The 27,418-nt window shown below is 43.4% G+C and overlaps 2 protein-coding genes across 9 annotated transcripts in view; one reads left to right on the top strand and one right to left on the bottom strand.

The window, feature by feature from the left end:
* Positions 1 to 725: 725 nt before the first annotated feature.
* Positions 726 to 27,418, top strand: part of LOC102077871 (NACHT, LRR and PYD domains-containing protein 12) — a 36,466-nt gene continuing 9,773 nt past the window's right edge. For 3 of the 8 annotated variants that reach the window (XM_019353197.2, XM_025910268.1, XM_025910274.1), the window contains exons 1-12: positions 726 to 837; positions 2,593 to 2,758; positions 4,961 to 5,092; positions 5,544 to 5,645; positions 7,228 to 7,359; positions 7,811 to 7,942; positions 9,627 to 9,868; positions 9,973 to 11,761; positions 16,325 to 16,498; positions 18,319 to 18,498; positions 24,017 to 24,196; positions 26,424 to 26,597. In XM_019353197.2, coding sequence (XP_019208742.1) covers positions 2,619 to 2,758; positions 4,961 to 5,092; positions 5,544 to 5,645; positions 7,228 to 7,359; positions 7,811 to 7,942; positions 9,627 to 9,868; positions 9,973 to 11,761; positions 16,325 to 16,498; positions 18,319 to 18,498; positions 24,017 to 24,196; positions 26,424 to 26,597 — 3,377 coding nt within the window. In that variant the 5' untranslated portion in view covers positions 726 to 837; positions 2,593 to 2,618. The other 5 variants (XM_025910272.1, XM_025910270.1, XM_025910269.1 and 2 more) reach the window with 5 other exon arrangements.
* On the bottom strand, positions 20,729 to 23,522 carry LOC109197635 (zinc finger BED domain-containing protein 1). Its single transcript, XM_019353198.2, has 3 exons — positions 22,705 to 23,522; positions 21,690 to 22,318; positions 20,729 to 21,600 (listed from the first exon to the last, which is right to left on the bottom strand). Exons 1-3 carry the CDS (start codon positions 23,516 to 23,518, stop codon positions 21,208 to 21,210), a joined length of 1,836 nt encoding a protein of 611 aa, XP_019208743.2. The 5' UTR covers positions 23,519 to 23,522; the 3' UTR covers positions 20,729 to 21,207.

The following is a 27,418-nucleotide window of genomic DNA, read 5'->3' on the forward strand; positions in this document are numbered from 1 at the left end:
GTTTGCAGAGAGTCGGGGAAGCCTCTCAGAACATCAGAGCCAGGATTAACCACTGAGTGAATGGGTTACATGCATAATTTACCCACAGGGGATTAATAAAGTATACACAAAAAACAAAGAGGAAGATCGCACCGGAAGATAAAAACTTTAAGTCTTAAGGTAAAAACTACAAGTCCCAGCATCCTCTGTGTTTAGGGAGGAGCAGTGAAAGTGAAAGTATTGAACCTCCGTTCAGAGCCAGTGTTGCCAACTTAGCGACTTTGTCGCTATATTTAGCGAGTTTTCAGACCCCCTAGCGACTTTTTTTCTATAAAAAGTCGCTAAAAAAAGACGTGAAAGCGCGTATCGCTTTTACTCTCAACAAGCAGCGGGTGCTGTAACGCAGTCAGTTCTTCTTTTAATCTTTTACTCTTATGCTGTTTTGTGGATCACAAGGTTTAAAACTACTTATAAACACACACAAACACAAAGTAACTCCACCAGAGTGCCTATTTTGGGTCACTTTTGCCGGTCCAAGCCTGGGTAAAGGAGCAGGGTTGGAATTGTGACATTAAAAAAACAATAATTGCTAAAAGAAATTTAATTTGCAGTTCTAAATAAACTCTAAATGCATTTAGGACGTTTTTTACTCACTTTATGTCTCTTCCACGATGTTATTTCTCTCTCCAACAACATAGGTTACAATTATATTAGCGTGACCAATTATGCAAATTAGGTGATGGCGTCATTTAGCGACTTCTAGCGACTTTTAGGACAGCCAATAGCGATTTTCCTTACTGAGGAGTTGGCAACACTGTTCAGAGCAGCAGGAGGAGAGTCAGAGCTGTGCTGAGGCAGGTGAGTGTTAACATGAATATGTTTCTTCTTATGACATAAAATAATTCCACGCTGTTCGTGTCTGTGGGTGAAATGTGAGCCCGATCGGCTCCTCTCAGCACTTTCCGTCCACTCCGCTGGTTTCCTGTAAGTAGAGAGGAAGTGAAGCGAAGTGCGCAGTTTAGCTGAGCCTCCGTTTAGTGTGAGAGCGCAGGAGGAGAGTGAGAGCTGTGCTGAGGCAGGTGAGTGCTAACACCGCTCTGACATTACTGTGTCTCTGTGGCGGGAACAACAGGCTCCGTCAGTGGAGGCAAAAATAATCAGACTTTGGTTTTTCAAAGGAAACAACTTTATGTCGGGAGAGGCCGCGCGCTCATTGGATAACGACTTGTCAATCTCAAGTTATTAGCCAATGAACGTGCAGATTCACAGAAAGACCCGCCCCTATCACGGCATTTTTAAAAACTAAAATGGCGACAGTGGAAAAGTCTCAGGCGGTTTCTTAACATTCGTACTTGTGTGGACTTGCGTTCTCGTGGACTTGTGATACGTCATCACTCACAGACCAAATACTGTTCCAATTCAAAGTACGCATCAAGCCGTGTACGCTTAAAAAGAGTCTCCGTCAGAGGAGTTCAGGCTGACTTTATGAAAGTGCGACGTTTGAGCCACTTCCTGTTCTCAGTCCCGGCGTCCTGATCACCGACGTTTCTGTTGCTCTGATATCTGATATTGATTATATCGGTAAACAGGCTGTAGCAGAAACATCAGGTCTGATCTGAAAATCCCTTCAGAAACAAACTTTAAGAGTTTTATGTCCGTGTGAGGCCTCACGCTGATTGGATAACCACCTGTCAATCTCAAGTTATTAGCCATTGAGCGGGCAGATTCACAGTAAGACTTTATCACAGCGGTTTTTTTAAGCTAAAATAGCGACAATAAAACTGTAACGTGTCCTGTGATCTATAAACTCTGTGATGAATAATCTGAAGTCATGTTGAGCCTGACAGTAGTTTCCTGTCACAGAGCAGAAGCTGCAGGCAGTTTTTGGCTCCTTTATATTTAATTTATTCCAAAATAAATCAATAAAGGTAGAAAAGAACTCTGTGACATTAAAATCTATTTTTAAAGACAGATGTGACAAAGTATAAGATGACATGTTTACAGATATTTGAAGTATTGATCATATGTAGAACACAGAGCAGGTCCAATAAATGGTAAATGGCCTGCATTTGTATAGCACTTTACTCAGTCACTATGGACCCCAAAGCGCTTTACACTACATTCAGTCATTCACCCATTCACACACACATTCACACACTGGTGATGGCAAGCTACATTGTAGCCACAGCTGCCCTGGGGCGCACTGACGGAGGCGAGGCTGCCGGACACTGGCCACCACCAGTAGGCAAACATGGGGTTAGTATCTTGCCCAAGGATATTTGGCATGCAGCCAGGAGGCAGCCTGGGATCGAACCATCTGATTGGTGGCGGACCTGCTCTACCACCTGAGCTACACCCACCCCTACCCCAATAACACAGAGTCATCCTGCTCACAAACAGCACTTTGCTTTCATGAGGTCACTTCCTGCAGTGATCCTCAGCTTCTCTCCAAAGGAGCCGTAACATGTGGGCTCCTCACCATGGTGTTTTTCTAAAGACTTTGAGCCTCTAAAATAACTGGTTTGGACTTTAGGGCCAAAGCTCCAACATTAGAGTCAGTGTGATGCTTCCAGTACAACAGCACCTCTGAGTGTGTGTGTGTTTACCTCTCAGACTAACTCCACCCGGACATCAAGAAGATGGAGGAAGAGGACGGAGCAGCATCTGCAGCATCCAGCTGTGTGTCTGTGAGGAGTGACTGGTCCAAAGACAGACCTCCAAACTTCAGTCATGAACCTGCAGCAACAATGTTCTTCAATCATGGAGCTCAGCTGACCATGTAAGAGATCTGCTAACTCACAGAGTTCAAAGGTTGTTCTTCTGAAACATTTACTGTAGAATATTTAAATAAAGCTCATCTGTATGAGGCCTTAGAGACAGAACACACTGATCAATAATCAATTTATTTGTCATGATGTAATCAAACACACTGATGGAAAACTATGTGCTAGTTGGAGATGATGTGAATGTTTGTGTGAACATGAGGCTGAAACAACAGCAAAAACAACTGAACTGCTTGTAATCTGATTACACACAGCAGTGGAGATTCAGTCTGAAGCTCAATATTTTACAGTTTTAGTAACTGATATGAATACTACACATGTGTTTGATCAACAAATCGATTAGGTCTCTCTCTCCTCCAAGTCTCTGTTAGTACATGACTTAATAATTGATCAACAAATCGATTTACTCTGCCTTACAGAAACCTGGTTGCAGCAGGATGATTATGTTAGTTTAAACAGGCCGAGGGGCAAGCAGCAATTTTCCACACCAGCCTATTAATCAACCAAAGACCCAGACAGACTTTTAATTCATGTGAAAGTCTGATAGGCCCATCCTCCTGCAGGCCCACCACCTGCAGGAGGCGCCATAGAGGTCACCTGCAATGTGTGTCAGTTGGCGACCAGGAGTGGAGGGCCTGGCAGACCCATCCCCGGCTACCAAGACTAACAATTGGGACACAGAATCTCTCCTCTCTGGTGGGGAAGGAGCCTGAGTTAGTGCGTGAAGTTGAGAGTTACTGGCTAGATATAGTTGGGCTCTGGAACCAGTCTCCTGGAGAGCGGCTGGACTCGGTCTCAGTTCTATTCAGTACTTTAACAATTAACAATAAAATGAGCCTTCCTCAGCACATGCTTGTTATAAATGGCCAAAAGACGGTCTTGCCAACGCCCTGAGATTTAACAAAAGTCCCAACTGATTCTTGTTCTTCAGAGTCATGAAACCAAGCAGCGATACAGAAAGACACGACAGATTCAATACAACTTCTGTAAAAGAAGGACAACATTTCAGATGAGACATTACTTAAGACAATACTTGCTAAACTCTCCATAATCTCAGTATCAGCAGCTTTAATGATGGTAGGTGATGAGCTATGAGAAGACTGTCTAAAATCAATAATCATGTTTTTTATGATATGAATGTGACTAGGGATGGGTATTGATAAGATTTTCACGATTCTGATTCCATTTTCGATTCTGTTTAACGATTCGATTCTTTATCGATTCTTTTTTAAAAAGGAGAACACTAAGGTCGATTAGCTTAGAACTTTGTTTTATATCTTCTCTTTGAACAAGATAGAAATTTAGGAGTAACATGGCCTTACAAACCCAACAGTGAGATCTTAAGAGATCCACAGCCTACGGCTCTTCAATGGGGTGTCACAGGGTCCCCGGGGAAAAAAATTGTAAATGTAAATTAATAAAATAAATATTCTTCTGTAGCAATAACAAAGTATAACATAAATTATTCTGTAGCAATTACACAAGAATATCCAGTAATGTCCCTGCCTACAATTAAACACATTCACTTACCGAAAATCGGGGCAAATGGGTGCAAGCCTTTGACCACAAACTTAGTCACTGCTCGGTGACATTCATCTATCCTGGCCTGAAAGGAGACGCTAACGGTAGACTGCAGCGAGAACTGCCAGCCAGACTCTGTCTGTCTCATCATGGTCACCTAAATGCACAGTAATGGCAGGTTTTGTAATAAGGCAGATCGCGCTAACATAATAGGCACTGTTAGCTGATTATTTACCTGCCGCATTAACGGGAGAGGACGTGCAAACGTTACCGCTGCTGCTGCTGGGTTGAGATTCACGAGTCCGGAGCGGAATTAAAAACACGACATTCATTTAAGGTCATCGCGTGTTTTGTGAGCAAATGCTTTTGCATCTTCGTAGTGTTTCCTCCCTTAAATGAAATATCTACTTTGCAAGTATTGCAAGTTGCCCTGTTGTCATCCGTTCTTGTAAAGTATAACCAAACTTTTTAGCGTTTGAGCCGCCTAGGCGCCCTGCCAGGTAAATGACGCTCCGCAACGTGGTGACGTCATTCGGGGCGACTGGAATCGATAAGGGAATCGTTTGCAAAAATGGCAAACAATTCCAAGGAATTGAAACAGTGGGAACCGGTTCTCAACAAGAACCGGGTTTTGATACCCATCCCTAGATGTAACATATATGTGTTTGTGTTTGCAGAGGTCAGAGGTCAGAGTCTCCAGTATCCAGCTGTGTGTCTGTGAGGAGTGACTGGTCCAAAGACAGACCTCCAAACTTCAGTCATGAACCTGCAGCAACAATGTTCTTCAATCATGGAGCTCAGCTGACCATGTAAGAGATCTGCTGACTCAGAGTTTAAAGGTTGTTGCTCTGAAACATTTACTGTAGAATATTTAAATTAAACTCATCTGTATGAGGCTTTAGAGACAGAACACACTGATCAATAATCAATTTATTTGTCATGATGTAATCAAACACACTGATGGAAAACTGTGTGTCAGCTGGATCTACCCAAAGCCATAGAAATTAAGAGGTAGACTGGAATAATCTGACATGTTGTTCACAGCAGAAATATCTCTGATCAGATCAATAATCTGTGTTTGTGCTGATCTGTGGCGGCTGCAGCCATGTTGGTACCAACAGAACAATCAGCTGTTTGTGATGATGTCACATTTCTGTAAAGGAGCTCACAGTCTGATAGAAATTTGTGAGTGATGGACGATCAGCTGTTTATATGGTGTTCATGTCAGAATCTATCAGTAACTGATGTTTGTGTTTGCAGAGGTCAAAGGTCACAGTCTCCAGTATCCAGCTGTGTGTCTGTGAGGAGTGACTGGTCCAAAGAAAGACCTCCAAACTTCAGTCAGGAACCTGCACCAACAATGTAAGGAAACTATTATTCTGTGTTTAGATCCTGTAATCCAGGAGAATCGAGTGGCTTCATGATCCTGTCAGCATGTGTGGCAGAGAAGGATCCAAATTCAAGGCTCAGGAAACACGAAGGAAAACTCAAAAACAGCTTTATTACTGATAACCTGAAAATTGATCAAACATGAGCCAGACTGAAAGTATCATGAGGAGGAACACAACAAAGAACTGAGGGAGACTCATTAACACACACAGGATGATGAGGGAACAGGTGGGAACAGAGCTGAAACTAATGAGACAGGGGAAGCAAAACTGAACACGGTGCACACAAGATGAGAGAATGTCAAAATAAAACAGGAAATGACTGACACAGAGCCAGACACAAGCTGTGTCCCAAAACGTCGGCTGCATCTTCCGGAGGCCGCATTTGAAGGCCGACTACGTCACAGCCAGGCGACGAAGGCTGTCCCAGTTCGTCGTCTCGTTCAAATGCGGCCGACAAATGCGTCCTTCATTTCCCCGAATTTGAAGGATGGGTCGGGTGTGTCCTTCGTGGCCCACCATATCCCAGAATTCATAGCGCGGCCCAGCCAATTCCAGTTTCCAACAATGGCGGCCGCTACTAAGTTTTAAAATTACTTTTATTTCTCTTTCTGGGTCACAAAATAAAGTTTTCAGATATTTTCAGGCAGGAACAGGAATCCAACCCATAGGCTAAGCAAACAGGGAGCGAACAACACAGAATCACCACAGGGACGTAAATAAAACTCTATAACCAGAAGACAACATGATGCAGACATGATGATCCAACAACATGCACACAAAACCCAAACATGACCAAACTCAGAACCATCAGCACCTGATTTGACTTTGAGGAAGAGGTCAGAGGTCAGAGTAACGTGGTAATTAGAATCCCTGTACATCCCTACAGGTCTGTATGTGTGCAGTAAAGAACATAGTTTTAAACAGCTCTATAGTGTTATTATCAGTTTGACCTCCAAAACAAATCTGTGACCTCTTGGTCTCTTCTTCCCTCTCCGTGTTCACACACCTCTGTGTTTAATCATTAGTTATTATTAACCTCTGTCTCTCTTCCACAGCATGTCTTTATCCTGCCCTCCTCCTCTCACATGGCCCCGCCCCTCCCTGAGCCTGGTTCTGCCGGAGGTTTCTTCCTGTTAAAAGGGAGTTTTTCCTTCCCACTGTTGCCAAAGTGCTTGCTCATAGGGGGTCATATGATTGTTGGGTTTTTCTCTGTATATATTATTGTAGCGTCTCCCTATAAAGCGCCTTGAAGCGACTGTTGTTGTGATTTAATGCTGTATAAATAAAACTGAATTGAATTGAAACTGAAGGAGAGGTCAGAGGTCAAATGTGACATGACATTTTAAACGTGTACACAGTGCTTTCTGTACTAATGTGCAGACTGAATGACACAAAATCATATCCTCCTTGTTTTCCTGTGAACGTCTCTGCAGCTGTTTGTAATCTAATCTGAGATTACTGTCACTGACAGGAACCATCACATTATCCAGTTTGTGTGTTTAGAGTTCAAAGATTTTAACCAGAGAATTTATCAATAATTGATGTGTTTGCAGAGGTCAGAGGTCAGAGTCTCCAGTATCCAGCTGTGTGTCTGTGAGGAGTGACTGGTCCAAAGACAGACCTCCAAACTTCAGTCATGAACCTGCAGCAACAATGTTCTTCAATCATGGAGCTCAGCTGACCATGTAAGAGATCTGCTGACTCAGAGTTTAAAGGTTGTTGCTCTGAAACATTTACTGTAGAATATTTAAATTAAACTCATCTGTATGAGGCTTTAGAGACAGAACACACTGATCAATAATCAATTTATTTGTCATGATGTAATCAAACACACTGATGGAAAACTGTGTGTCAGCTGGATCTACCCAAAGCCATAGAAATTAAGAGGTAGACTGGAATAATCTGACATGTTGTTCACAGCAGAAACATCTCTGATCAGATCAATAATCTGTGTTTGTGCTGATCTGTGGCGGCTGCAGCCATGTTGGTACCAACAGAACAATCAGCTGTTTGTGATGATGTCACATTTCTGTAAAGGAGCTCACAGTCTGATAGAAATTTGTGAGTGATGGACGATCAGCTGTTTATATGGTGTTCATGTCAGAATCTATCAGTAACTGATGTTTGTGTTTGCAGAGGTCAAAGGTCACAGTCTCCAGTATCCAGCTGTGTGTCTGTGAGGAGTGACTGGTCCAAAGAAAGACCTCTAAACTTCAGTCAGGAACCTGCACCAACAATGTTCTTCAATCATGGAGCTCAGCCGACCATGTAAGAGATCTGCTGACTGTAATTCTACCAGTGACATCATAGTTTATTCCTAACAGTGATAATGCTAGTTTTTAATAAATTGTGTGTTTGAACAGGTGACATTTGTCAAACACTCGGTGAAGACTCAAACACAGACTCGCAGGCAAAAAGCAAATCTTTATTCATGCCTGTTTCACAATCTAGAGTTTAAAAGAAGATGATAAAACCACCACGTTACACTGTGTGTAACGTGGTGGTTTATGCTGTTTGGGACTGTTTTGGTGTATTTGTGCTAGAACATCAGATAAATGATTTCATCACATTTTAAAAGAAAGTATCAGGATAATAATCTGAACTGAGTCATCAGAAACAGAAAGATGGTCTCAACAGGCCACTGAGCTGATCTCCAAAGAAAGAAGAAGATTGAAGAGTCCGAGGCTGTTTGTTTGTCACAGGCATCGTCAAACACGTCCAACACAGTGAAATGTGCTGAGCTGCTCCTGTGACTGGACAAAACATTAGAAACAATCATTAAATGAAATAATGAAACATTGTGCAGATGTTAACGTGCTTTATGCCACATTAGCACAGCATGTACTGACAGAGCAGAGCAGATGAGCAAAGTGATGTAAACAGAGTAAGTGAGCAGAGTAATATCAGCAGTAATGAAGCAGCAGGATCAGTGCAGCAGCTGTGACGTCATCATGAATCAGATATGATCTGAAATATGACAGTGAGACAAGAACATGATGTGAGGTCCTGTTTAAACCCTGATGGTGCTGCTATGAGGGGAGCACGTTCTGATTTAGGACTTGGACGGTCTGAGGATAGAAGCTCCTCTCTGTTTGTGTCCTGATGGTGCAGAAGCTTCTGCCTGATTGTAGAAGGAGCTGAAGCAGCATCATCCCAGAGGTGAAGCTGCTCTGTGTGCAGACCTGAGGTCAGATTCCTCCAGGCTGATGTTCAGCATCTACAGAAACGTGTGGTTGTAGTTATTGCTGCTCTGTGTGCTGACAGCAGATACTCAGAACAAAGCGCTGCACACGTGTTCTTTACAAACATCTGGACATAGAAAACATGGATGATGGCAGTGAATGAAGACGTTTCTGTCATTTGTTTCATTGGCTGCTTTTTTCTGCCTGTGTTCATGTGATGAATGTCTGACACATAAACAGGTTTGTAATCAAACATCATCAGGAGGCATCATGAAACAAAGTTACTGCTGGAGGCTGAACTCAGTTTGTAATGTTCAAAAATATCACTCAGATCATTTCAAAGCTTTTAGTTCTTCTTCTTCACTTCTGTAAAATAAGAGAAAGAAAATCAGAACCCAGAAGTTCACTTCCTGCTGACTGAACTCTTTCAAAATAAAGCTGAAAGCTCTGAATGTGACACCGCTGCTCCACCACAGTTTTTAGAGGAGGTCAAAGGTCAGTTCAAAGTGATGGATCCCAAACTTCCAGTACATCCAGTGAAGGACATAATCAGCTGTGTGATGAAGGCTTTTACTGTGGAGTTTGTAGGCTGATCACTCTGTGTTTAATAAGACAGGAACAGCAAAGGAAACTTGGATTCTGAACTCAAACACAAGTTTCTCCACTTTGACTTTTCTCTGTGACCATCAGAGCTTCTGCACAGTGTCATCACATCTGGATGTTTGTCACTGACAGTCAATGATTTTACTGATAAAGAAATGTGTTCACAGAGGGAGGAAGAGGAAGAGGAGCGGTGTTTGTGAGGAGGAGCAGCTGTCCTGCTGTGCTTTGTGTCAGGACGTCCTGAAGGATCCAGTCTCTACCAGCTGTGGACACTGGTTCTGCAGACAGTGCATCTCCTCATACTGGGACCAGTCTGCTTCATCAGGAGACTCCTCCTGTCCCCAGTGTGGAGAAAGATCCAGAAGCAGAGCTGGACTGCAGACAGCCAGTCAGAGCAGCTGTGTACAAAGTAAGACTGAACATCTGTCTGCTGATGGACTCGTTTCTGAAAACTGGACTTCTTGTTGTTGTTCAGACATTGAAGAGTTTTCTTTCTGTTTTTCTTTCTTTCAGCAGATGTTGGTCTGCAGGAGGTTTTAGATGAACATAAGATCAGTCTGAGGAGGAGATGTGAACGTGTGACTGAAGGAAGTGATGAAACAGGAAGTAGAAGCCTCCTCAACAGGATCTACACTGAGCTCTACATCACAGAGGGACAGAGTGAAGAGGTTCATACCCAACATGAGGTGAGGCAGCTGGAGACAGCTTCCAAGATGGACGCCCTCCATGACGCTCCAATCAGGTGCCAGGACATCTTTAAAGCCTTACCTGACCAACAGAGACCCATCAGAGTGGTTCTGACCAACGGCGTGGCTGGTGTTGGAAAAACCTTCTCAGTGCAGAAGTTCACTCTGGACTGGGCAGAGGGCTTGGAGAACCAACATGTCAGTGTGGTGGTTCTGCTTTCATTCAGGGAGCTGAACCTGATCAGAGATGAGCAGTACAGTCTTCTGGAGCTGCTCCATGTTTTCCATCCAACATTACAGAAGGTCACAGCAGAGAAGCTGGCTGTCTCTCAGCTTTTGTTCATCTTTGACGGCCTGGATGAAAGCAGACTTTCATTGGATTTCACCAACAGGAAGCTGCTGTCTGATGTCACACAGAAGTCATCAGTCAGCCAGCTGCTGACAAACCTCATCCAGGGGAATCTGCTTCCCTCGGCTCTCGTCTGGATAACTTCCCGACCCGCAGCAGCCAATCAGATCCCTCCTACATGTGTCGACAGGGTAACAGAAGTACGAGGCTTCACTGACGCCCAGAAGGAGGAGTACTTCAGGAGGAGATTCAGCGATGAAGAGCTGTCCAGCAGAATCATCTCCCACATGAAGACATCCAGGAGCCTCCACATCATGTGTAGAATCCCAGTCTTCTGCTGGATCACTGCTACAGTTCTGGAGCACATGTTGACTACAGAGCAGAGAGGAGAGCTGCCCAAGACCCTGACTGACATGTACTCACACTTCCTGCTGGTTCAGACAAAGAGGAAGAAGAACAAGTACCATGAGGGACATGAGACGAGTCCACAGAAGCTGACGAAGGCTGACAGGAAAGTTCTTCTGAAGCTGGGGAGGCTGGCGTTTGAACATCTGGAGAAAGGAAACATCATGTTCTACCAAGAAGACCTGGAGCAGTGTGGTCTGGATGTGACAGAGGCCTCGGTGTACTCAGGAGTTTGTACAGAGATCTTCAAAAGAGAGTGTGTGATCTTCCAGAAACCAGTCTACTGCTTTGTTCATCTGAGCATTCAGGAGTTTCTGGCTGCAGTCTACATGTTCCACTGTCACACCAAGGGGAAGACAAAGGTGCTGAAGGACTTCCTGGGAAAAACATGCAAGAAGTCATCTCTGGATGATTTCCTTAAACAAGCCATGGAGAAATCCCTCCAGAGTAAAAATGGCCACCTGGACCTGTTTGTTCGCTTCCTTCATGGCCTCTGTCTGGAGTCCAACCAGAGACTCTTAGGAGGTCTGCTGGGTCAGACAGAGAACAGTCCAGAAACCATCCAGAGAGTCATTAAGAACCTGAAGAATAACAAGATGTTTAAATCCTCTCCTGACAGAAGCATCAACATCTTCCACTGTCTGATGGAGATGAACGACCTCTCAGTACATCAGGAGATCCAAGAGTTCCTGAAGTCAAAGAAAAGGTCAAAGGACCTCCCTATGATCCACTGCTCAGCTCTGGCCTTCATGCTGCAGATGTCAGAGGAGGTTCTGGATGAGTTGGACCTGCAGAAGTACAAAGCTTCAAAGGAGGGACGACTGAGACTGATTCCAGCTGTGAGGAACTGCAGAAAGGCTCGGTGAGTCCAGATGTGATCATTAACATCATTGATCAGTGCAGGTTAATAGTTTAATTTGTAAAATAAAAACTCAGTCCTTGGTTATAAAGTGCTTTACAAACACCAACATTACGGCTAACAGCTGGATTCTCCTGTTTCAGTGGAGCCAAACAACAAAGAGCCACTTGCTGCTGCAGACAGAGTGAAAGTGGACGGTTTATCCTCCATTCTTAATGTAAAACACATGCAATGAATTATAATGCACCATCTTACCTTCATGCAGTTTTCTCTTCATGGTAGACTTGGATATTTAAATGTTTACCTCCTGGAGAGTCTTGTTCGCTTGGTTGGCTGTTGTGAAGGGGATTCTCCTCACCCCGTCTCCAAGGGAGACACCAGCTACCCTTCAGAGAAAATGTATTTGCCCCCCTTGTAACAACAATGTGGTTCTTGCAGTCACTGCCCACAGCTCGTGACCATAGGTGAGGGCAGGGACGTAGATCGACCGGTAAATCTAGAGCTTCGCTGTCACGCTCAGCTCTCTCTGTCTTCACCACGACAGACCGATACAGCGTCCACCTCACTGTTACCGCAGCAACAGTCTGTCTGTTGATTCCTGCTCCCCTCCCCCTTCTTTACAAAACCCTGAGACTCCTCCACTTGGGGCAGGAACTCGTCTCTAAACCAAGGGGTGGACTCTACCCTTTCCCAGGTGAGGACCATGGCCTCAGATGCTGATCCTCATTCACACAGCTCCACTGTGAGCTGGAGGCCATCACCTGATGAAGCCAACAGAACCACATCATCTATAAAAACAGAGACGAGACTCTGACACCACCCAAGTGGAATATAAGGTCAGAGGTCAGCTAATACCTAATATGGTAATCCTGAGCTAAGAGGAAAGGGAAATGCAGTGAAGAAATGGATTTTCAAATGAGGAGTGGAATCACCATTTTAAATGTACAAAGTAAATCTTTGATTTTATTTTTTAAAAGATTTTAAAATCTTTTTAAAAATAGGAATTCAAAAATGTTTTTTAACATGAAATAAATTTACTCATGTTTTATTGCACAATTTATTATGGAAGCATGAGATGATGCATTTTGACTCTTCTGATCCTCCATAATATTGAGATTGTATAGAAGTTTTCAACATTTGCCAGATTTATGATTATACTACACACTATTATTAGTATAGTCTACTATTATACTACACACTATACACTATTATCTGTTTGCCATAAAAGTGTTGGTGATGTGGTGGGAGAATCATTATTTTCAGTCTCTTCTTATAAACATAGTGAGGCAAAGATGTGGGTTGTGGTCCCTGATAATCAGATGTGTCTGTGTTCTGTTACATGCGACGTTGGAGAGGTGTTAGTGGAGATAAAAACAGGACCAACATCACTCGTGACTGCTTTCCTGTCTTCACAGTGTGTTTACTGTTGGAGCTCGTCCTCCTGTTGCATCTGTCACAGCTGTTACACTCCTCTGTGACTCCTCCTCTATCTGCTGTGACACTGCAGGAGTTTTTGGTCATGGCGTGAGAATAACTGCCGAGGTCGGCTAGGACGACGACACCACTCATTGTCAGACCCTGTCACGCTGTCTGGTGTCATCTTTAGCCGAGGTTATTAAGTATTTCAAAATGAAACCATTCTCTGTTTTCAGTCTCCACCGTCTTTTGCAGCTTTGAGCCAGGTTGTAACACCTGTTAAAGTCACCACCTGTTGTGACCGGGGAGTGAGATGAGTGTGAGGAAGATGAAAACAACGTCTCATTCTGACTAGTTACTGGGAACTGATGTGTGATGACGCAATAACAAAGATTACTTTTTCTATGATTTTCTGTTTTATTAATTATTTCATTGATAATAAGGACAGGCAGAGGAGATTGGATGGGTGGATGGATTTACTTTGTTTTATTATTTTGCACTGAAATGGAGTCCAGTGTACAGTCCTTGGCGTTGCACATTTTATTATGTTTTAGCTGAGACTGTAGTGGGCACTCTTTAAATGTCGGGTCAGTTTGTCACGTTAGAGCCTATTTGTGCCTGTTAGTGCTCCGATGGCTTTAGACCGAGCTGACTGAGTGATCTAAGCTCATGATGCCACCAGCAACACCCGGGTCATGCCGCAGAGTTTTCAAACCCCACTGACACTCGACATAATTTACTCAGGTTATCCGAACATTCAGCTTCTTCACTTCTAAAACCGAAAAGTGGAGAGTCCCAGATTTTAATCCTAGTGGGAGTGTCCCTTAAGAGCGTCGTTGACCAACTATTGATCATGTGGCTCATCACATGAGCCAAGGTGTGGAAAAGGGTGCTGGTGATTATCAGCTGAGGTTTTGAGAGATGAAACATCTTCAAGAAACTTAAAGAAGTCACTTTTCTTTCCAGGCTCCTTAGATTACCATGACTGTATGATGAGAACCTCCACAGACATATCAGGTGAAGTTTTCAGTGTTGTGGTTCAGTTTAATATAAAAATGGAGATGAAACGCATATAAAGGCTCGTTTACACCACTGAGCCCTGCTCTAACACACCGACACAGATCTGTGTGTGAAGCTGGTTTTAACAAATAAGAGCTTAAAGTTTTAAAAACATGTTTAGCGCCAAACTGTCCACTTTACTGTCTGTAGCAGGAAGTGGCTGTTTGGCACTGAAACGGGAGAATCCAGCTGTTAGCCTGATGTTGTGTTTGTAAAGCACTTCATAAACGAGGACTGTGGAGGAGGAGCCTGTGTGAGTCAGGTGGTTCACCGGCCGAGTGTGTCAGCGGCAGAAACAGCTGATGTGATCAGCGCCGTTTTATGCAGTAAAATAATCTTTCTGTTCCCAAACACATCCACACAGTTTACAACAGAACAGCCCACTACATGCACATCACACCACAGACATGCATAAACCTAAACATAAAATATGTCCTGTACCTGTGTGATCTCTTTAAATAACTCACAGAATATCAACACTAAAACCACAAGTTTGTTGGTATTTCAACATTTTAACCATTGATTTTGAATTAAAACCAACAGTTAAATATTTTTACACCAGAGGAAAGAGCAGCAGAAATATTAAGACAGATAAATCATTCTGTCTTCAGTCTCCATGAACAGCATCGACATCCTCTGGTGAAATTTCTCTTTCCTCCTTAAAATATATTAAATGTCAGTTTAATTCCAAATGAATGGTTAAAACATGTATTTCACATCTGAACATCAGGAAATAAAGAAAAGTGACTGATTCAGTTCCATATATGGAGGCGTTAAGGTTCATTAAAATGGTTCAGTTATTAAACTTTAATCTGAGCCGAGCTGACTTCCTCAGGAACAAATAAACACTGAGATAAACTTCACCTTGCAGATATAATCTAAATGAATCATATCCAATCTCAGAGAGTTGACAGTCAGCTGTGTGCTGGGAGACATGTTTGTCTGCAGTGTACGAGCTCTGACCGCTCTCCAAAAATGTCGGCGTGAATACTCCATCTTAACAAATCGATATTTTAAACTTACGCTGCTACATTCTCCCCTAAAGAAAATGTAGCTGGTGACACAGAAACAGAGGATTTTTAAGTATAAGTGGGGTCCACACAAGTCCAAACACCTGTGCGTAGGCCTGCTTGTTACTGAGAAAAGCCAGCTGGCTTTTATAATGGCCATAAGGCCAAAGCAATGGTTTTGACTGGTGTTGACCCCGCCCCCACCCTGAGTGTGGATGCTGAGAGAAGGGCCAGCTGTGAATATGAGGCTGTGGGAGCAGATGGAGAGAGAGTATGTCGGGCTATCCCAGTACAAGCTTTACTGGGGTCAGAAATTAGACTCCAGTTCCTTTGTTTGATTGATCTAGTTTGATGTTAGGAAAGAGATTCCTGAGATGGAAAAACCTCCCAGTCTACTGAGATTCAGAAATGATTTCTACCCGTGGAAACTCCCTGAGTGGGAACAAAGAGTGTCCTGTCAGGAAGAGCGTTTGGAATATGGATGTTGAGGATGTGACGGTGCCTGAAATCCTGCTGCTGTTCTGAACCATAGTTTCTGATCTAAAGGTCAAACAGAGTCATGATGGTTGTTTCTATTTGTTCCTTTTTAGTTTAGTTCCCCTGAAATCAGATCTGATATCAGCAGCTCTGAGTTCATTCATCATTATTGTCCATGATGAGATTTCTGCAGGTAGCAAACAGAGATCATCTTTGCAGCTGGAACTCTTCACTGAGCTGAACTCATTCAAAATGTCCTGGATTCAAGACAAGAAACAGTCCAAATGTGTGTCTTCACTCTGACTCTGGATCAGATCTCAGTGACAGACTGTGGACATTATGGAAGCCTAAATGTGACACCATCTTCCTCCTTCATCTGCAGATTAAAGCCAAACAAAGATTCTCATTAAAAGTCTGCAGGTCTGAGAGAGACTCGATCGTTGTGTCATGTCAAACACAGTAAGAGGAGCTGAAGCACAGATGTGAAGAGCAGATTCATCAGATTATGACCTCACTCGGTTTTGTCTTCATATACATTCAGTCTGTGTTTATAATGCAGATTTTCTGCTTTTATAATAACACGTCATATTTTCTATAATCACAGAATGACTGACTGTGGACTCTCAGAGACTCACTGTGAAGTTGTGGCCTCAGCTCTGAAGTCCAACCCCTCCCATCTGACAGAGCTGGACATGAGTGGAAACGAGCTGCAGGATTCAGCAGTGAAGCTTCTGTGTGCTGGACTGGAGAGTCCAAACTGTCGGCTGGAGACTCTGAGGTGAGTTCACTGACTGCAGCTGTTGTTGTTTTTCAAGTTTGAGTGCTTTCAGGAATGTTGTGTCTTTCCAAACGGCTGAACAACAGTTTTTCCTTTTGGCTCCAAACAGAAGTGACAGACTTGAGTAGGGTTCATTTAAAGGCTGTCAGAAGTGGAGTGGTGACGGGGAGATGTTTGACAGGACAGTGTTTCAGCCTCCACAGGTTCATGTTGTGCTCCATCAGTCAGTGAAGATGAAGTCAGTACTGATGAGGCTGTAGAGTGTGTGAGGGATGTGAATGAGGCTGTTGGAGATCTGATGATAGCAGATAAAAACAGGCTGCAGAGACACAGGCCCAAACATGACAACAAAGCAGGATTCAGGCTCTGTGAGAGGATTTCAAACAGAAGCTGGAGAAGAGAAAGGACTCTGTTGGACTGACTACAGCAAGAAGGCAGCTGAGACCAGTCCCAGTGTTTCCATGGAGCCCAGTCTAACATTCATTTATACACTAATGTACAGAAGTGAACGGATCCATAGTTTCAAATGTAGAAAACGTTCTCAGTTCATTTACAGAGTTTAATACAGTTCATGAGGAAATGTTCAAAACAGCAGCTGAGAAGAAATCTACTTCACAAAGTTGGATCCAATTCCAATAGTTTGTGATTCACTTGAACGCAGCGTGAGCAGTTCACTGCCTAACCCCACAGAGACTGTCAGTCTGGACTTTTCTTTATTTCTATTGGCTGTCAGTGAGATTTCAGAGCAGTCAGAGACTGTGGGTCTGTGTATGAAGTTTAATTCATGTGCAGTTGTTGAAGTTGTAGAATGAGAAATGGTAGTTTTGGGGTATTTCCTGCTTTCATTGTCCTGCTTGTGCTGATGAAAATGTTTATTGACGTGTGAATTCATTCTTCAACGCTCGATTCTGCCTGAACAACGTGAAAACTTTGCTTATTTTTGTGTAACACAATTCAACGCACTGAAGCATCGACTTGTTCCATTATCAACAATGAAAACAGGAAACAGAGACAGCTGGCCTTCAAAGTAAAAGCTGCTCCTTTTGAAACGTGTTGGTGGTAAAATATAAGAAGAGCTGAAGCACATAAATGATCTACGTGCCAAAATATTAAACACAGTTGATATATTTGTGTGAGTGTTGTGATTCAGGTGTAGATGTAATAATGTACATATAACACAGTTTCCTGTTCCACATGGTCAGAATCAGTTATGGAGCCTCGATACTACAATTCACCATGGCAACGGGAAATAAAGAGCAGAGGCTCCGTGTGAATCCAGAGGAGCAGGAATATGAATAATGACAGTAGATGTTTGTGTGCTGGAAGCAAATGAGTGTGTGATGTTCTTTCAGTGTTGCACTTTGTAGACGCTCCCTGAGCACTGGTCTCACAGCCAGCTGCACATAGAGACCAGTGTTGTTAGTCCAGGTCAGAAGATGACTTGTTGGAATGAAAATGAGCTTGTAGTTTGTCCGCTTTAATCATGTGACTGGAAAAAGGTGTTGGACTTCAAATATGTCCGTTTCTTTCACACTTCACCTTTAAAAGTGAAGCCTTGTGGTTCCTGGAAGGAAAAACACGACTTTTTCAAGTCTTTGTCCTGTTTTTATGATAAATGTACGACTTTAATGTGAAAGATTCAGAGTTTTTTCTCTTGTTGTGTTTGTTTGAAGCTGCTTCCTGTTGGCTTCAGCTGTTTGGAGTTTCCATTTTCTAAACTTCTACATTCTGAACCTTCTTCAGCTCTGAACAGATGATGAAACACTGAATGATTTCAAGCACTTTGTCTAATAAACTTACATCTTTCATTCTTTATACAGATTGAGCTGCTGTGGTTTGTCAGATATTGGCCTTGATTATCTGGCAGCAGCACTGAAGTCCAACCCTTCGTATCCCAGAGAGGTGGACCTGAGTGGAACCTACAGCCACCTGAAGGATTCAGGAGTGAAGCATCTGTGTGGTTTCCTGGAGAATCCACGATGTAAACTTGAAACTCTGAGGTCAGTCACATGTTTTAGTTGTGCTGAGATGAATATGATGTGAAAGTTGTGCTGACACTAAACTGCAGACATCAGGCTGATATTATACTGATCCACACTGAGGATCTTCATGGTAAAGTCTGTTTTCTTCTTCTCTGGTTTAGTCCATTGACTGCAGCAGAACAATGTTCACATTTCAAACAGTGATACTCAACGTATGGCCCGCGGCCCACACGCGGCCTGCCCACCTTTCCTGATTCAGAGAGAGGGGACCCTGATTAACTGTGTAGCTTCTTCCTCACAGTTCTAAGTATCAGACACAACAATGAATAATCCACAGCTGACTGTCTTTAGCAGGTCAAAGGTCACGGCACACAGCAATCTGTGAAACAGTTCGGAGCAGGAATTCTTGCACATTTACAAACTGACACTGCTGCACGGCATGCTGGGTAATGCTAGCTGCTCAGGTATGGGCGTGCTAACAGCTGTGAGGCTCCGTGGCTGCAGAACACTGAAGAAGAGAAAAGAGAGGTGGAGGATGAAGAAAAGAGGCGGAGATGAAGCAGAAGTTTAGCTCCAGAGAGGAGCTGTGTCTGTGTGGGCGGGGCTCAGGCAGCTCCGCCCACACAGTGACAGTGAAGCAGGTGAAGAGTAATAAATGAAGACAGCAGACAGGATTTGATAAGCTGATGTACAAACATGTAGAATGATGGTGGCAGCTACAGAAACAGGTCCATACAGACTGAAGCGTGTCTCCTTTGCATCTTCCATATTTGATACTGAGAGTTTCCAGAAGAGCAAACATCAAACACGCCTCCAAACATGTGACGAGTCAGACTGACATCATTCCTACAGAGACCAGTGTGAGCTCTCAGCAGGTCACTGCAATAAGAAGGACAAACAGTGCAGCAGGAATGACTAAACCCACTAACAGTCTGATATCCCCGTGTTCCTGTTGTTCTACAGCGTCATCATTAATGCTTCTCCACCACCATCACTGCAGCTGACCAATCAGCTTCTGACACGTCATGTGACGCTCTGTGACTCAGACTGGAGAAATGCTAAATGGCTAACCTGAAGCTAACCTGAGAAACAGTCAAAGTACTGATGATTCCTACAAAGTGTGTGTGTTCAGTATGAGATGAGTGTGAATGAAACCATGGAGGAGCGGGCCGTGGCTGCTACACGTTTGCTGCAGGGGCGGAGCTACAGAAATGTTCTTAGGGGGCAAAATCAAAGCTGTTATTGTTGACACATATGCAGCTGTTACATCCTGTAATATGCATTAAATATGGTTCAAATGCATTAAATATACATGTTTCATATAAATATAGTCTACAACTGTATTTTCTTCAGCCCACATAAGGAAACAGTTCAGTCAGATAAAGACAGAAGGCCTTTTCCACGTCCCTCTGCTCAGTGTTAAAGTGCTGATGATGTTCAAGCTCAGGCAGCAGGAGGGATTTCTAAGCATCCTTCACTGATCCACAACAAAGGTCCAGAGTTTGATCCTAGTAGGACAGGAAACATACTGATAAGAGTTTCAAAGTGTCTTTGTAAGCAGACATGATTGAAATGAGCCAGTCTGAGTTTGGTTCCTGCAGTTTGTGCTTCATAAACAGAGCTGAAGCAGAGGCAGCGTGTGCCTGCAGGTGAATGTACACTGCTGTTATAAGAGCTGTGGAAACTCAAAAGGACGTAACCATACTGCTGTTCCAGGACAGTCACAGAGTTACAGCATCATTTGTGACCATAAAGACAGAAAGCTCATCCAGATCCTGGGATTAACAGTCTGTCCTGGTGGTGTCCAGTCAAACACGTCTCTGTGAAAGCTTCAATCCAACAGGCTCCAAAGTCCTTCTGCTCATTTCCTCACCGGGTTCTTGATGCTCCTGTACCATCTCTCTGTCGTCCTCCTCGCTCCCTCTTTGCACTCACAGTCTTTGTGCATCATTAACACTCACATGTGGAAAAACAAAGTTTTACTGGGCAGAAGATGATCATCAGTGACGCCGTCTTTAAAATAGGGCTGAACGATTATGGAAAATAATCTTAATTGCGATTTTTTTTGCCCCAATATTGCGATTGCGATGCGATATGCGATTATTTTTTAAGGTCTTTGTCTTCTGTATTATTAAACAAAGACAAGCAATACATCATATAGTATGGCCAATACTATATTACATTAATTTTAAACTGTTCTTTCCTGGAAGACAGACCTCTGTTATGATGACATGAGGTGATGCATGAATTGATGACTGACATTTTTATTTAACTTCTTCAATCACAACAGTATATTTGAACATACACAATAGTTTATTTTTAGCTTACAAACATCTGAGCATAAAGTGCTGACAAGGAACCCTGGTGTAAACATTAAAATGAAAGTCAGTACAATGTGCAGATTGCAGAAATATACATAAAAAAATCAGTGGCTTTACCACACTCAGTTTTTCGACATCTGTGAACTACTAGACAGTCATTAAATTAAAAAATAATATTAAATAAATAAAACTAATAAATAAAAAATACACACATCTTACTGATCTCTGCAGTCAGTAACATTACACATAAAGTGCAAACATAATAGCAATTGTATAAACACACACACAAACACGCCTTTAAATTAAAACTGGCTGAACATCTTGATTATCTGCAGTAAGTAACAGCAACACAGCACAAACTAAAGTGCACAATGAGTATGGCTCAGCTAGCCATAATCATCCTAGCTCACAGGTTTTTTGCTAGGAAGACCAGCATATCTACTTTTGCTGGCTTTAAGGATGAGCGAGTGCAGGTCACTATATTCCCTCCAGTGCTGAACAGACGCTCTGAGGGGGCACTTGTGGCTGGCACACACAGATATTTGCGGGCCATCTTGCACAGTCGTGGAAAGTGAATGTTGTGCACCTTCCACCAGGCTAAGGGATCATCCTCTCCGTCAATGACAGGGGTCAACAGGTAACTATTCAACTCTGCCTCCACGACATCTTCAAGTGGCAGAGGCAAAGCTGAAGAGGCCGCACTGGTTTTAAAAAGACTACCAAGAGTCTTCTTTGCCTTTCCCCCAGAGGCCTGTGCACTTGGAGAATTTTGAGCAGTTTCAGTGCGAGACCTCTTCTCCTGCCAGATGGGAAGAGAGACATTAGTTTTGCAGTTAGCTTATATATAAATATTATGTGTTTGTGGAAATATAATTTTCAAGGATTTACCTGATTATGTGTACGTCTAGCCGATTCCACCATTTCTGTCTTCAGTCGGGCCTTAATGGCAGGAAGGTTGTCTGCGCTGATGTATTGCGTTTTGAACCTAGGGTCCATGAACGACGCAACATCCAAAAGCTCCTGGGTGTTGAGGTCACTATACTTGTCGTTGAGGTATGCCAGGACCTTGGTTTTAATTGATCTAGTCAGATCAGTGTCCTCAGCATCTTCAGCCAAGACTGATGTTGCCAGAAGATGGAGAACTGGCTTGAGGTAGGAGATGCTCACATACTCTTCTCCAGAAAGAGCATCAGTAAATTCGGAGAGAGGATGCAGTGCCTTATGAATGGACTCCAACACTTCAGCATCCTGCCAGGTTGGGATGAGGGAGCGTGCATGTCGGTCACCTGTCAATACCTGCGATATGGCTTTCATCTGTTCCAGCACTCTGGCAATCATTTTCTCTTTGGACCCCCATCTTGTAGGGCACTCAGTAATGAGAGAGTGCTCAGGAAGCTTAAGCTCCTTCTGTGCCTCAGTGAGTGCTGCCTTTTTCTTCCAACTGTGCGAGAAGTGCCCCACCAACTTCTTGCACAGCCCAATTGCTCTTGATACTCTACCATCTTTGATTGCATTTTCTGGAGGGAAAAAAAAATAAAGTAAAAAGTAAAATTAGTGTTAGACATACAATTGCAGTTATGATGCAAGGTTTCACCATTTCTCTCTCTCTCAAATTCAAAGTTGCTTTATTAGCATGACTATGGGAACAGTGTTGCCAAAGCTATTGTTACATACATCATGACATACAAGAACATAAGACAAAAACAAAAAAGAAAATACATAAGAAGAGGTGGGTACATCAGTGTGGGGTTGACATAACATATCTAGAATTAACAGCAGTAAAGAACAAGATAAATAATAGTGTGGTGTGTTTGTGGGAGAGAGTGATACACAGGCTTGCGCATACATGCATGCACACGCACGCACACACACACTCTCTCTCTCTCTCACGGCAGTAACTTACCAATAGCAAGATGTAATCTGTGTCCGAAACACTGGAGCCTGGTCCATTCGTTCAGCTGTGCTGCTTTCACCATATTTGACGCGTTGTCCGTCGTTATGCAGACAAGGTTGTCTTCAGGGAGATCCCAACACGCAAGCCCCTCTCTCAGGCCAGCAGCAATGTTTTCCCCTGTGTGGTCTTCGGGGAAGTAGGCCGTTTGTAGGCTGCGAGCTTCGAGGTGGAGGTCTTCGGTAATGTAATGCACCGTCAGACTTTGATAGGGCTCTGCTGTACGGCTTGACCACATGTCTGTTGTCGCCGCAAAAAACTCAACAGCCTTTAACTCCGCTGCAACCCTCCGCCTACATTGCATATGTAGCTCGGGTATTGCAGTCTGACTGAAATACGTGCGGGAGGGCATTCTGTACCTCTTATCCAGTGTAGTTACCAAATTATTGAACCCAGGCTTGGTCACCGTATTGACGGGCATCATGTCTTTCGCAATGCAGTGGGTTACTGCTTTGGTGATTTCCACGTGCCGTTTTGAAGTGCGTTCATATGGTGTAACACCTTCAAACAGTTCGGTCAGTGATCCTTGCCGAGTAACGTTACTAGGTTTATTCTGCACACTACTAGATTTTTTAGCCATACATCTATCATACTCTGTTTTGTGCTGAGTCTTAAGGTGCTGGTACAAATTCGTAGTGTTTCCCCGAGATGTAGAAACTCTACCAAGACAGGTTTTACACAGTACCTGACTCTGTGCGACATCATCTCTTTTAAACCCAAAATATTCCCACACGGCTGATGTGCAGTTCCTCTTTGCTACTAGCATCCCCGCAGGCTCTGGTTCTGTTGAACCTGAGGCCATTGTGTAGGCTACAGCTTTGCTTGCTAGTTCACTCTTGGTAGACTGTTTCAAAACTTTGCTCCCCGTGTCACGTGACCAGAGTGCAGCCTCTGTGGTTAGACAATCTCGTTTGATCATATCACATGTTTTACTCGCGCATGTCATGTAAACAGAGTATAATCGCAGCCTTTGCGGTTAGAAAATTGCACTTGATCATGTCGCGATATTATCGCAAATGTGATATATCGTTCAGCCCTACTTTAAAATACTCGTTAGAAATGTACGACTTTAATGTGAAAGATTCAGAGTTTTTTCTCTTGTTGTGTTTGTTTGAAGCTGCTTCCTGTTGGCTTCAGCTGTTTGGAGTTTCCATTTTCTAAACTTCTACATTCTGAACCTTCTTCAGCTCTGAACAGATGATGAAACACTGAATGATTTCAAGCACTTTGTCTAATAAACTTACATCTTTCATTCTTTATACAGATTGGGGGGCTGTGGTTTGTCAGATATTGGCCTTGATTATCTGGCAGCAGCACTGAAGTCCAACCCCTCGTATCCCAGAGTGCTGGACCTGAGTGGAACCTACAACAAGCTGCAGGATTCAGGAGTGAAGCATCTGTGTGATTTTCGGGAGAGTCCACGATGTAAACTTGAAACTCTGAGGTCAGTCACATGTTTTAGTTGTGCTGAGATGAATATGATGTGAAAGTTGTGCTGACACTAAACTGCAGACATCAGGCTGATATTATACTGATCCACACTGAGGATCTTCATGGTAAAGTCTGTTTTCTTCTTCTCTGGTTTAGTCCATTGACTGCAGCAGAACAATGTTCACATTTCAAACAGTGATACTCAACGTATGGCCCGCGGCCCACACGCGGCCTGCCCACCTTTCCTGATTCAGAGAGAGGGGACCCTGATTAACTGTGTAGCTTCTTCCTCACAGTTCTAAGTATCAGACACAACAATGAATAATCCACAGCTGACTGTCTTTAGCAGGTCAAAGGTCACGGCACACAGCAATCTGTGAAACAGTTTGGAGCAGGAATTATTGCACATTTACAAACTGCCACTGTTGCACAGCATGCTGGGTAATGCTAGCTGCTCAGGTACGGGCGTGCTAACGGCTGTGAGGCTCCGTGGCTGCAGAACACTGAAGAAGAGAAAAGAGAGGTGGAGGATGAAGAAAAGAGGCGGAAATGAAGCAGAAGTTTAGCTCCAGGGAGGAGCTGTGTCTGTGTGGGCGGGGCTCAGGCAGCTCCGCCCACACGGTGACAGTGAAGCAGGTGAAGAGTAATAAATGAAGACAGCAGACAGGATTTGATAAGCTGATGTACAAACATGTAGAATGATGGTGGCAGCTACAGAAACAGGTCCATACAGACTGAAGCGTGTCTCCTTTGCATCTTCCATATTTGATACTGAGAGTTTCCAGAAGAGCAAACATCAAACACGCCTCCAAACATGTGACGAGTCAGACTGACATCATTCCTACAGAGACCAGTGTGAGCTCTCAGCAGGTCACTTCAATGAGAAGGACAAACAGTGCAGCAGGAATGACTAAACCCACTAACAGTCTGATATCCCCGTGTTCCTGTTGTTCTACAGCATCATCATTAATGCTGCTCCCCCACCATCACTGCAGCTGACCAATCAGCTTCTGTCACGTCATGTGACGCTCTGTGACTCAGACTGGAGAAATGCTAAATGGCTAACCTGAAGCTAACCTGAGAAACAGTCAAAGTCCTGATGATTCCTACAAAGTGTGTGTGTTCAGTATGAGATGAGTGTGAATGAAACCATGGAGGAGCGGCTGTGGCTGCTACACGTTTGCTGCAGGGGCGGAGCTACAGAAATGTTCTTAGGGGGCAAAATCAAAGCTGTTATTGTTGACACATATGCAGCTGTTACATCCTGTAATATGCATTAAATATGGTTCAAATACATTAAATATACATGTTTCATATAAATATAGTCTACAACTGTATTTTCTTCAGCCCACATAAGGAAACAGTTCAGTCAGATAAAGACAGAAGGCCTTTTCCACGTCCCTCTGCTCAGTGTTAAAGTGCTGATGATGTTCAAGCTCAGGCAGCAGGAGGGATTTCTAAGCATCCTTCACTGATCCACAACAAAGGTCCAGAGTTTGATCCTAGTAGGACAGGAAACATACTGATAAGAGTTTCAAAGTGTCTTTGTAAGCAGACATGATTGAAATGAGCCAGTCTGAGTTTGGTTCCTGCAGTTTGTGCTTCATAAACAGAGCTGAAGCAGAGGCAGCGTGTGCCTGCAGGTGAATGTACACTGCTGTTATAAGAGCTGTGGAAACTCAGGTCCAAAGGACGTAACCATACTGCTGTTCCAGGACAGTCACAGAGTTACAGCATCATTTGTGACCATAAAGACAGAAAGCTCATCCAGATCCTGGGATTAACAGTCTGTCCTGGTGGTGTCCAGTCAAACACGTCTCTGTGAAAGCTTCAATCCAACAGGCTCCAAAGTCCTTCTGCTCATTTCCTCGCCGGGTTCTTGATGCTCCTGTACCATCTCTCTGTCGTCCTCCTCGCTCCCTCTTTGCACTCACAGTCTTTGTGCATCATTAACACTCACATGTGGAAAACCAAAGTTTTACTGGGCAGAAGATGATCATCAGTGACGCCGTCTTTAAAATACTCTTGTTAGAAATGTACGACTTTAATGTGAAAGATTCAGAGTTTTTTCTCTTGTTGTGTTTCTTTTGAAGCTGCTTCCTGTTGGCTTCAGCTGTTTGGAGTTTCCATTTTCTAAACTTCTACATTCTGAACCTTCTTCAGCTCTGAACAGATGATGAAACACTGAATGATTTCAAGCACTTTGTCTAATAAACTTACATCTTTCATTCTTTATACAGATTGGAGGACTGTGATTTGTCAGAGATCAGCTGTGATTATCTGGAAGCAGTGCTGAAGCTCAACCCTTCGTATCCCAGAGAGGTGGACCTGAGCTCCAACAAGCTGCAGGATTCAGGAGTGAAGCAGCTGTGTGTTCTTCTGGAGAATCCACAACATCAAATTGAAACTCTGAGGTCAGTCTCCATGTTTTATTTGTGCTGACACTGTTGGTCTGTGGAACTAAAACCTTTATACAGGAAGTCTGGTTCAGGTCTTTGTAGACCTTCTAATCTCTGATCCTCTGAGTCTTCCTCAGTAGATGATGCAGAGTTGTGAAGCCGATGTGGGTGAGGACACTCGCCCAGCTCTAACTACCTTGACGTCCAGGTGTCTTCCCTGCTTGTCCTGATACAAACAAACCTGAGTAACCTTGCAGGTCAGATCTCATCAGTCACACCTGTTATGGCAGCTCTCCTCTAGATTGTAGTTCTTGTTAACCTGGGATGGTTTTAGAAGCCTGGACCACAGACTCCAAGGGGAGATATTACTGGGAAAGGCCAAAGCAACCTATTAGACCCATTAAACACTAACAGAGATGAATACTCAGATTTAAACCTTTGTTTCACAAAGGGTTAAAAAGGGAACGTCCACAGTTTAGACTGCAGCAGGTTTTATTAAAGCAGTTTGACAGGAGCAAAGCAAAAAATACAAAGAACAAGTGTTTAACATATTAATACATATAACATAATAATAAAAGAAAAGCAAAATAATGATAAGAAAGAATGAAAAAGTTGTCGAGAGCAGCAGGATGTCTGAGGTCTGCAGAAACACAGAAACACAGCAGCTAAAAATAGTTGTTGAAAGAAAACGAGGTGGGAGCTGCTGATTCCTGAGCTTTGATACTGGATTAGCTTCAGTAGTTATTCCCATCACTGCTGTAGGAGCTGCATTTAGTCACAGCTGATTGTCTTTGACCAATCAGAATGACTACTGTTGTAAAAACAAGCAGACAAAG

Source organism: Oreochromis niloticus, linkage group LG9 (genome assembly GCF_001858045.2).
Source record: "Oreochromis niloticus isolate F11D_XX linkage group LG9, O_niloticus_UMD_NMBU, whole genome shotgun sequence".
NCBI classification, from domain to species: Eukaryota; Metazoa; Chordata; class Actinopteri; order Cichliformes; family Cichlidae; genus Oreochromis; species Oreochromis niloticus.